This window comes from Zosterops lateralis (genome assembly GCF_965231275.1).
Source record: "Zosterops lateralis genome assembly, chromosome: 2".
Taxonomy (NCBI): domain Eukaryota; kingdom Metazoa; phylum Chordata; class Aves; order Passeriformes; family Zosteropidae; genus Zosterops; species Zosterops lateralis.
In genome coordinates, this window is record NC_139763.1 from 50,460,026 (window position 1) to 50,472,165 (window position 12,140).

Here is a 12,140-nt window from a genome sequence, read left to right on the forward strand (position 1 = left end):
ATGTTAGTCCCCCTAGCTACCAAGAAGCATGGAGCTAAAATGAAAATGCTAAAGTGCTTCCAGCATGAAGTTGCTCTTTTATGTAATTATGCCTGCTGCTAATAAGCCTTCCATTACAGCCATAGAACAGGTTTTGCTAATCCATTATAACTGATTGGTTGGAATTTAAAACACTGCTGCAAGCATACCACTTTTCACACTGAGCTCACATTGTCAAATTTCAAACACTTTCCTCCTCCATAAGCGACATGGTCAGGCCATGCAACAACAGCTATTACCTAAGGGAAGTGTTGAACTTATCACTTGAACCCTCCCTTGGGATTCACCTGAAAAGTATTTTACTAAAATAACGAGACTGCTCTGACCATTTCTGGTGTCAGTGTGAACTCCAAACTCAGACATCAGGCTCTAAAAACGGGCTTTGCTGCATAAATCCTGCCACTAATCAGCATTGCCTGTGCTGTGACATCTTGCCTGAACAGGTGAACCCTTAGGTAATTCATCCTGAAATTTCTGACAAATCTCCTGTTATAAAAACCCTAAAACAAGCTCTCTTAAAAACTAAGAACATATGCAGTATCTTGAATTGTACTCCAAGAAGCTTGATTTGTACTTATGTATTAGACAAAATCCACAGTGAAACCACTTTCCATTTTTGAAGTGTCACTCTATTTAAACCTCAACCTGTGACAGAGCCGTTATCCACAGACCACTCAGTTCCAAAGCTGTATTCACTGCAGTTAGTTAGCTGACAGCCTGCAAGCCTAAAGAGAGCTAAACTCTCTTGACTTAGCTAAATCAAGAGTTTCTCAGATAATTATGGATTTATTTTTTTTTAAGCCAAATAAGCATTAAGCAAACAGGTGTGAAATAATGCAGGTGTCTACGTGTCAGCCACAGTCTGCATGTCTGTTGATGTCAGTGAAGCTTAGACAGCCAAGCACCTCACCTAAACAGGGGACATGTTCTCACCAGCTCATGGAATCACACCTTTGCACCACTGGCTGTAAGGACCTGATGTTCATTCAGTTGTTTACTCATAAATCTCTACTGCCCTCTCAACAGTAACTACAGCATCCTGCAAAACCTGCCCTGGCAGCTGCACAAGTATCTCCCAGGCTTGCACCACATCCAGACCAGCCCTGGGTAGATGTCCCAGACAACAACATCCCAAGCAGCACCCTGCACCTGGGAGTATTGAACAGAGCACACAGCCTTAAATGTACTCAGAGTTTAGCAGCAGTGCAGAGCCCCAGCTCTCCTGCAGACCCATGCATCTGAGGGCTGTAACCTTAAACAGCATTCTGCAGCTGATGAACTGAGGGAAGGCAACTGGTTCTTCTTCCTTGAATAGTACCATAAAAAAGAATCCAACAAAATAGAGCAAGAACCTCCACTAGAAATCATCTAGTTCATTTTTCTCCATGGGAATTGTTCTCTTTTCCACTATCCCTACCTTGCGCTGCTTTAAGCAGTAGCTAATTAATTAAATAGGAGAAAAACCAACAAACACACAGAACCCAAGAACATGTCTCAGATTCAGTTGCACATTGCATCTCCATGATGCCAGGTGGGGAGAAAGGGCCTAGATTAAGACAAAGTTATCTTACATCACAACTTTAGCATCATTTAGCAAACACAGCCTCTTTTATATGAGATTACAATCACAGAAAGGGATTTTTAACGTCCAAGCTGCACTTCCACACTGCCATCTTGTGTCAATTACCAGGTTTACTGAAATTGAGAGCCCAACATCTCCAAATACTTCAGCAAGGATCAAAACAGACAAACATTCATTAGGTGGGTTCCTCTGCCTGTTCCCTTCCAAGGGAAGGAGGGAACAAAGGAATTTTTTGTTACTCAAATTTGCCAATGTGAATTAGCAAATGCAGATTTGAAGGACCCTCGTTTAAACTAGGACTTTAACATGGGTGGAAACTCAGCTCCAACTCTTCCAGAGTTACAATTTCAGCTCTTTAAGGCCCACTAAATTTGAAATCCTACCCATCTGTGCACAAGCAAGCTAATGAAATACTCCAGTCTTTTTGCAGACATGTTGTGAGGAAATGAAACTGAAACCTGCATGGAAGTACTTGACACCATCTAGGAGAAGCCAGTCTGGCTCAGAGCATACCACTCCAGGCTGCAGGACATGAATCAGCATTGCAGACCACAGGTTGCTGAATTTTCTTTCCTTCCATTTTTCACCAATTTTTTAGCCAATTTCCATGCCCAAATAATTTCCATGGACAGGGAAACATGACTGGGCTCAAGATGCAAAAAACAGCATTGCCATCCCTAAATTTTCTCAGTTTTGCTGCATAACATAGTAGTCAGAGACGGGGAGTCATGGATAGGCTAAGATGTATTCATTGTTTAGAAGCTGAGAAACTCTGACTTGTGACAAAAAAAAAAAAAAAAAAAAAAAAAAAAAAAGTGTGTCTCAGTGTATTTAAGGGCTGGTAGTGGAGATGGGAGATGTAGGTATTTGGAATTTGGGGCGCAGGGGGACAGTGGTTCATTGGTTCATTATTGTTGATGTTGTCTACATTAAATGAAGTCTGAAGACTACCATGTAGAGGGCCACCCACATCATAATCATCCAAGGTACGTGCTTTAACAGAAAGACAGATCTGCACAGCATCTAAATCAGATTCTGAATATCTATCAGGGAAGCAAGCTTCTTTCAGAAGCAGCAGATAGGACTCCAGAGAGCTCTGTGAACAGGCAGTGTGACCATCCCTCCATAGTTTGTACTTGACAAGTAGGGTCTTCGTATCCCAGTGCTCCCATCTGTGGTCTACCATGTCATTACTTACCATAACAGTAAAATCCAAATTAAATATCTTTACCAGTCTTTACCTGAATACCAAAAATCAAGGCCAAGTTTGGTTGATGAGATATTTTAGATTTTTATGATAATTTTTAAAGCAAAAAGACAAAATAATGTTTGGTACTTTGTAATTCAGCAAGCAGCATTCAGTTAACAAGCAGAAGAAATTACAAGATCACAGGTGAAGTTCTCCCACTATGACAAAACAGCACGATCTTCCCTTGTTGCCCCCAGCTATCACAGCCATAATCTCTCTTCCCAATCTGTGAGCTCTCCTACACACCCCACCCACCCCAAAATCCCCTGAGAGCAAGAAGCACTCTAAGCTCCTTTGCAGCCTCACTGCAGCTCTGCATTGCAGCCTCACTGCAGCTCTTCATGGTGCCATATACAAGCTCACACTCAAAAGCCCTCCTACACCTCCTTCCTCTTCCTCAGTTTTACTCACAAAATGCTCCCTCTCAAATTCCTCTGATCCACAGCCTATGTTTTTTCACTGCTTCCAAGGATATGGACACAGAAGGGTACATAACCAGGCCTGAAAGGGATTGAGGAAGCCACTGACCAAAAAAATTTGGAAGCCACCACTGAGATATAGTGCACATTCCAGTTGTGTTTTCAAGAGGAGCAGACCCTAACCCAAAAATATTTTCAGCACTTCATTTATAGCAACAGCAGAGAAATTTTGAGGAACATCCAGCTCTTTCAATTGCTTTTCAGGGATGGGCATATAGTCTCACCACTAGTACTGAATGCTCAAGGGAAAGAGCATGAGGAGCTTGATGAAAAAGTTGTACATAGACTTTGATGTTGACTATAAAGGAAAAGAGAAAAGGAAGAACTACTGTTCTTGCATATATTTAGGTGAACAACTTAATCCTGTCAGAACAAATATTTTTCCCAAGATGAAAAACCAAACAATTTTACATTTCCACACATTACCTTAGACATATTTACCTGAACAGAAAGGACAAAAACTTCTAATAAATGCAACATCAGATTTTTTATTTACAAATATATGATAATTCAACAACCACTCTCCACTCAGTTTGCAGAGGAAAGAGTGATAGTTACATTTCCAAATGCAAAAACTCTCTCACTTAAATGGATTCCACAGAATATTATGCCAACACCACTGAGCAAACAGATTATTCTTTGTATTTAGGTTTCAAAAAAGCACATAATTTTAGAAACCAGCATATGGAAAGCAAAAACATTTGTGTGCATTTAAATGCAGCTTCATATTAACCTAGAGAATTCACTTTCAGTATATGTCAAAAATAAAGACAGCAATTGCAAATATATATTTATATTAGCTATTTCTCTAACTCTCATTTCAAGAGCTTAGAAACAAAATACCCTCTTCATATACCATTGGAAAGTCAACTAGTTGATTATAAGCCTCAAAAATATTTTGAAGTTATTACTGAAAATATACTTATTCTCTCTTGTGCTCTCGGTACTTGAAGCTGAAAATGTGAAAACATTTTTTCCAGCTATTTCCTCACTGCAATTACTTTCTTATAAATAAAAATACTTATATGAAGAATACAAGGTATTGCTATGAAGACTAGACAAGCAAGAGTTACTCTTAGAAAAAAAAACACACATACACACAATATATATATTTATAGATCTACATCAGCAGCAATCACCTCTTCTTGTATCTGCAACAGTGGTTTCATATCTTCATTTGCTTCACATGCAGGTTGGTTGTCCAGCTGTTAGAGAGAGAAAAGAAACTGTAAGTAAAGTCTCGTTACTGAAGAATTTTTGTGGTAACCATTAACATTTTAAAGTTTTAAATAGTAATTTAATAGCCAAAAAAGCATTTTAAAGTTTCAAAAACTCATTGCAAATGGTAATATACTAAGGTATACATTCTGAATCAAGCAATCTAAATTTAATGAACAATACAAATTTGAGTTGAATCAAATTAGAGCACTGCAAGTATTTCAGGCCAAGTCATATTCCACAGAACATGCACCTTACAAATTCTTAAGAGTTATTTTTAGTATTAGCACAGAGACAGAGTGATAGTTTTCTAAATTTACCCTTCAATAATGAGATTAAAATTTTCTAAATAACTGTGACAATATAAAGAATATTTTTTCTCCTCTCTGCATATCTTTGTAGGTATCTGCCAATACAGAGATGTTTCACTAGAATGTTCCACATTTAAACCACATAATTAACACAAAAATGTGCAAAAACATCCCTTAAAATTACATAAAATTGCAAAGTGAATATTAATAACCCTATGATTTATCAAATCTTTTAGCCAACATGTCCACATTCCAAACTAAATAACTAGCCAGGCTGATGTCAAATGCCAACTGCAAAAAATAGCAATCTGCATCACAGGCCAGTGCTGTGCTGGCAATACATTTTCACTGCAGTAATTGCATAGCTGGTTTTTGTATTATTCAAATAGCTGATTTTAATTACTAATCACTAATTTGAATACTTTGTTCTATACCTACAAGTTCTTAAAACTCCTGATTTTACTTTTATCCCATACAATTATGTTTTGAGGTGCCCAGTGGCCCAAGTAGATGCAGTCTGAAGGGAAGGCAATAGAAACGTTTCCTCACAGATCAGCTCTGCTTCTGAAAGGCACTGCTGAGACTTTATGGGCTGTAACGTCAAAGAGAGACTAAATAGCAATTCATCCATAATAAAATTACTTATCCAACTCATCCAGTAGTATTTCCCTCCCAAAAGAAAAGACAGAGACAAAAAGAATAGGAGCAAGCTCCAGAGTAAATCTCTCACATAGGTGGGTGCTTCAAATAGGAACACAGTCGCTTCAGTGTAGTCTTGTCATCAACAAGGAGATACATTCTCCAAACATTAACTTAGACATGGTATGACCCAGTGCCCTGGAGCACCTCCAGATGGAAGGGAGTGATTCTCTTCCTCCTTCCACTGATCACAGTGGCCTCCTTGCATGTAACATTAGCCTCTGCAAATGCGCTACAACCCTCACAAGGTGTTGTGCTTTCTGGTTTTAGCTCAGGTACCACGTAATCATTTCTGTGACTTCTCTTCATGGAAGTCAAAACAAGCCTGCAAACAGCAACAACATCAGATGCAGAGCTTCTCTTTTCCTGAGCTAGGTTTCACAGCCAGCAGCTGCCCAGTTCCTGCTCAAACACTGTAGCATGAATATCCTGTTCCCTTCACTGTCTTCAGATCCCCTGTGAGAAAAATGTGCTGGGCTCATAAAGAAACATGTTTTTTTTCCTAGGAAGTAATTCAGAGATTATTTCCCTTCCCTGATTTTTATCATCCTACAGAATTCCACATTTGCTACATAAAAAAACTCCTGATACTTATCAAAATTAGGAGGTTGTCTACCATCATCTATGACAGCAGAAAAAAAGTCCTAAATACCACTATGCAAAGCCTTAACATCATGCTCCAGTAAATCAATCCAGAATTCTGCAAACCATAAGAAGGAAAAAAATTATACTGCACCTTTTAATTAAGATCTGTAAGTAAATCAATTCCTCCTGAACTTGTACCTAAATGAATAACCAATTACAGACCTATAATTCCAATAATAATAGCATCACAAAAAAGCATTTGTGCCATCTGCACAAGATAAATTAATTGCTTTCCAGGTATGTATTAGGACTGAATTAATACATATTTCAGCTTACTTTTTAAGAAAATGTAGACACTTTTTCAAAAAGGCTTCTCTGTTATCAAGACAAGCCTGTTTAGCACCTGACAGCTCCTTGACACCACTTTCTCAGATCTATGAAGGAAGGAAGATGACTATACCATGTTGTCTGCTTGAAACTGTGTAATAACAAGTTGGTAAAATCAGCTACCAGTGAGAAGTTAGGAATGACTACCCCACAAAAGACAGAAACTGGCAATGAAACCTTGCTGAACCTATTCACTAACTTAAAGCTAAACATGAAAGCTATCAAGTGGCTCAGCTATGCAAACACTTGAGGTTGTACAGCACAGAGAAGAGCTACAGTCATGCACGCTGCAGTTGGATTGCCTTACTTTTAAATCTGATATAGCAGTCGTTGCAGAAGAGTTTGTTGTTTCGGATCCTGACTTCAGCTCCAGAGCGGGATCCACCAAGGTCGCATCCACAGGCAACACACTGTATCACACATAAATAATTAGCAACTCCTTCCAAAATACTAAGAAACAAAAATTCTCTTCAAAAGCAGCTCAGATTAAGCTCAGCAAAGCCTGAACCATAACCCCACAATCACTAGAAGCCAATGTACAACGATTAGTAGATCAAAATGCAACCAACCCTGAGGAAGTATTTTAAGGCGACAACTGGACAATGAATAGCAGAGATACACCAAGTAAGCAAACATAAAGCAGACGGTTTTTAGAGATTAGTTCATTAAATCTAATTTACACTTTGGTTTCTCTGAAAATTAAAACTGGCTTGGCACAAAAAAAATTTTGTTCTCTAGATGGCAACAGGAATTTTGGCACAGAACACCTGGGTGTGCTACCTGCAGATTTCCATGCGACACTACATGCTGCTGGTGTCCTCAGTCCCTTGGCACTTGAAGCAGCAAATACTCAGGCACTCCCAGTTTCCTGGGTTTACATCATTGAAACAAGTTGTGATTCGGAGAGATGGGGCTGATTTAATTTTTCTTGCATAAACACATAAGAGGCTTGATGGCTGCCATGCTAGCATTAAACTATTTAGCTATGGTGGCTAATGCTTGCTGTGAATATGGACCACATCTGGAATGAATGTAATCCAAAACATAAAACTCCCCTTACTGAATTTACAGGACAGATAGTTTCCACATTTAACCAAGTAATGAATCGTTTGGATGGCAGTCTCTTCAACAGCTCATTAATTTTCAGAAATTTGAGAAACAGAACCTTGGCATTTTCTTATGTAGGTTATGAGCTACAGGTGGATTGTCTCACACAGAATATATGTCCTGCAGAAAAGCAAATGGCAACTGATCACTTTGGATTAGTCCTGTCCCTCCTGCCCAGGCAGGCAGGACCAGGAAGAGCTTGGAGTCAATTCCTAGTAATACTGTAGGTGATGCACTTGAGCTGGGCACAGAAGACAAATGTTCTGAACTAGACACAGAAATTTCTTTCTTGAAGTCAGGGATGAAGTAGGGTCCAACAGCACATCCAAGCCATAGTTAATTCCACATGAAGTCTGAGGGCAGGGGAACAGGACTGCTTTGCTGTCTTTTGCAGGCAAAGATTTATTTTTTCAGCTGTGCAATGCCCCAAGCTGATGGGAAATCATGTCAGTAGGTCTAGGTCTCAGTGCTGGGCATGAACTAGTACACTTAGTTTGTGACTAGGGCTGAGTAGCACTAAAGACACTTTTTTATTTTGTTCTGGGTTTTATCCTGCCACACTGAACTCTTTCAACGTATCTTTACTTGGAAAATATCACATGAACACTGTCTGCTAAGGTTGGCTTAGGAATAATGGGTCATCTTAAATGATTCAATTGCCAGGGTCCAGGCTGAGAATTTTTTTTTTTAATTTTTTTTTTTAAGAGGAGCTGCTTTCTCTGGGAGAAGTGGTTCAGCATATTCTGATATTTTGCCACCTATTTGAAGACGGAAATATTTTGATCTCACAGTCAATGTGCTCATCTTACTTATCAAAGTCCTACTTGTTAGCTCTGGCACTTAAGAAACACCTCTAGAGTTGAGTGCTAAATGCCTGCAAATGGGACTGCCTCATGGAAATATGCATGCACCACGCTGTCAAGAAGAGAAGGCAAAGCAGGTGATTAGTAAGAACCCCTGTGAGCATAACACTGAGTAGCCATGCGTGCTCCTGATTAGTTCCTGCTCCTTCATGATGTGACTCCCAGCTCTCACCTTAAAGCAATGTAAATGATAACAAAGACCAAGAGACTCAATGATCATGGCTGCTCCTTTGCCCAGAATGTTATTACAGTATGAACAGATTTTCTTCCCACTGACTGACCTAAATATAGAATGAAAAACCTTAAAACCAGCTTGAAAATGTTTAAAAGACAAAGAGTTATTAAATACTTTGTAAGATTAAAAATAAAAAACACATGGGTAAAAACTGGATTATTAGGCTGCTTGGGGAAAGTAAGCTGAAAATTAGTATTATTTACTTAGACCTGAAAGCCATGGAAAGCTGAAGTGTTATAATTTAGATCAAATTTACATAGGAACAAGTTAAGAAATTCTGTCACATTCTTGGCACATATTTCATTGTATAAAATACCTTCTACAAATAAAAAGTGTTCTGTTAAGTTTGGAGTGTAAGAACACAGGCTTTGTGTCCCTGTCTTCTTAGTTGTGGGGAACTATCCAGGAGGCTAAGTTTTAGCAAGCACCTTTCCAAGTCCCACCATCTGCACCTTGTTAGATAAAAGTCCTGGACATAAAATATTATGTTAACTCTTTGAACGTATGCCATACGGAGGTCAGTTTCCATAGATCTACCAAGGTGTTAGCAAATGGAAGTGAGAACAAGATAAGCAAATATGGTTAAGAAGGGAATTTTCTTACATCATCAAGAATGTAAAAGACTAGTTAAAAAAAAAAAATGGGGTCAATTTATCACTAAGTGCCTGAGAGTGTAAGAGCTAGTGAAGTTGTGTTCACTGTTATAAATAACACATGTAATTCTGTGTGGGATGATTCTCTGGAGTACTATCCCAAGGTATTTTTAAAATGTTTCAAGTACAAAAAACAGCAGTTATCTACCCTACCACAGCTGAATTCCATTTCTGTTTCAAAATATGTTGCAATTCTTGCTTTCTCCTCCGAGATTAAAATCAACATCCTACTCTGTAATTCTCCAGGGTCATGGGTTATGAGCATTCCTGAGTGCTCCTCAAGATAATATTGACCACATGCCAGGAAGTGAGGAGGAGAGACCAAGATGAGGGTCATAAAGCGTGGGTTTCAGGAATCTTTTGTTAAAACAAACCAAGAAAAATAAATGTCAGAAATGCCATCTGGAACAGGCTTTTGCTAATCAATTTGGTAACCAGCACACAGCTCAGGGACTGCAGATTGATTATTCAAATTCCTTGTTTTTTTAACCAATATCAAGCAGTGATGACAAACCTGGGGAACTTTCTGAGTGACTGGAGTACGGAAGTAATACCAGCCCATACTTCCACTCTCACCTCCAGCTGGAAAACTCCAGGTACTTGTTAATCAACGTTATGGGCAAGAATACTGCTGTAAGCCCAGCAAATACACAAAGTCTGTTCTTTACTGCTGCCCAACATTTTTACCTTCCTGGAAAAAGGGCACCCACTCACCTGCTGCGTGTCTGGGACCCTGACTGGGAAGCAGAGAGGGGAGACTGAGCCCGGGGAGCTGTCTGGGATGTGGAGGGGGCTCTCGCAGAGGTGGCCACAGGAGGTGCTTTGTTGGAGGAAGGAGTGCACATGTAGGCTCGGTTGGAAGTGGACACTGGGCGACTAAAATCTTGACTAGAAGATAGAGATGAAGAGGATGCAGACTGATTCAGCCATGAGTGGTGCCTCCATGACCTCATTCCTGAAGAATCAAGGTTGTCCAAAGACTCTCCTCTGTAACAGAGATACAAGCATAAATGACAGTATGGATGGCGCAACAGAATTATATGCTGATTTTTTTTAAGAGAAAGCCATTATCCTCACATTTTTAATATTTTCTAGCATGAATATATTTGTTTGATCACTCTGAGCAATATTCTTCATGTACTGATTTAAAATGTATGAGTAGAAAATTATCTTTTATGTCCAGCTGTACCTCTCATGGGAAAAAACAGGCGAGGCAAAAGAGGTGGCACTTAACAGCTACTTAATAAAAGCAAAACACTTCACTGCAGCCTTATCAGCGTGAAAGGTATCAAAATCCACAGTACAGAAACAGACCTCAGATACCAGCTTTGTTTATGTTTTCTCCAAGGGATACCAGATCAAAAATAACAATCCACCCAGACTGGATAGCATCACCCAGGTACAAGGTGTTGGCTCAATAACCAAACACTCTCCTGACTGATAACTTGGCTGTTTCCTAAGTGACAAATCCAACATTCATTCATTAAATAAGGCAAAAATAAACTATCCAAACTTTATGACATATTTCTGTGCTGAAAATGTATACTTCTTAGCCACAATAGTTCATTTCCAAAACAGGTTGCCATGCTGAAATTCTTAAACACATGTGTCAATGACAAGGCACACTATTGATTTCCATTGCTGCTATACCAACCAAAAAATAAGCAGCTGAGTTATTTACAGGTCACATCCACATTTCTTACTTGCAAAAAACCCCATTCAATCTTGGCTGTACTACAGCTTCCTTCTTCTATCTGTGCTGCTATGCAATGTACCTTACGGCTTTTCACAGACTCAGTTTGTTTCTATGTTCTGTAATACAAGCTAAAGTTCAGAATGACCAAAGAAAAATGTCTGATGAAAGACAGAGAGAATTTTTAATGTGATTCCTACCTCCTCATACTACTGCTGTACAGACTAACAGGCTCCTTATGTATACTGGCACTGCGCTGCCTAATCCAGCTGCTGTCTGTGTGTAGAGATGTTTTCTTTCTCATTTCCTGAAGGATTTGCTGTCTCTCCAACTCTGCTGCAGACAGGTTTTGCTCCTTCTGAGATTTCTTCTGCGACTCGCCCGTGTTCCAGGACCTCTCTGAATACTTGCTCTGGGTACCTGTGCAGACAATAGGTGCAAACATCAGCTAGACACCTCAAGGCACAAAAGCAGTTATCATCCGATCAGCACTCTGGCTATAATTCCAAGAGCTATTGTTCATCCCTCCATTCATAAGTTATTCTAGTTCTCTTTTACAGCCAGGAAAAAACTTGTCAATACAACATTACTAACATTTTTTTTGTTTGTATTTCCATTAATGTAGCCTTTTACATAATGCTTGATTTAAATACATTTTCCTTCACTTCCTAAGTGTATTTGCATAGATATTTCTGTGTACACACTCCTCTTCTTAAAAGGGTATCACCTCCTTTAGTGACATAATTTGGACTCTTCCTCCAATACAAACTGGGCCATGTGTAAAATACATGGTTAAGTAATGGGATACATTCTTTCTCTTTAAGAGTTCATACTCTTCTTCTGTAAATGGTCTCTGTTTAAAAGAATTTCTTTCTTTCTTTCTTCAAGGTACTAAACACACTGCTTTATACACATATAAAGGGGAGAGGGAAAACTTTCAGATATTGGGATTGTGTGTTAACTACTGACTTGAAATGAAATTTATGGCATAGGTTGTCTTTGAAAATTTTGAAGGAGAAACAAATAAGCAATCTTTCCCC

General features: G+C 39.1%; 1 protein-coding gene across 3 annotated transcripts in view; it reads right to left on the minus strand.

Annotated features, from left to right (window-relative positions):
- Positions 1–3,201: 3,201 nt before the first annotated feature.
- LMO7 (LIM domain 7) overlaps positions 3,202–12,140 on the minus strand; it is a 132,015-nt gene continuing 123,076 nt past the window's right edge. Inside the window, exons 30-34 of one of the 3 annotated variants that reach the window (XM_083854634.1) lie at positions 11,301–11,520; positions 10,122–10,394; positions 8,692–8,800; positions 6,857–6,959; positions 3,202–4,554 (exon numbers count right to left, since the gene is read on the minus strand). In XM_083854634.1, the coding sequence (XP_083710760.1) occupies positions 4,532–4,554; positions 6,857–6,959; positions 8,692–8,800; positions 10,122–10,394; positions 11,301–11,520 (728 nt within the window). In that variant the 3' untranslated portion in view covers positions 3,202–4,531. The remainder of the gene's footprint in view (positions 4,555–6,856; positions 6,960–8,691; positions 8,801–10,121; positions 10,395–11,300; positions 11,521–12,140) is intronic. The other 2 variants (XM_083854632.1, XM_083854633.1) reach the window with 2 other exon arrangements.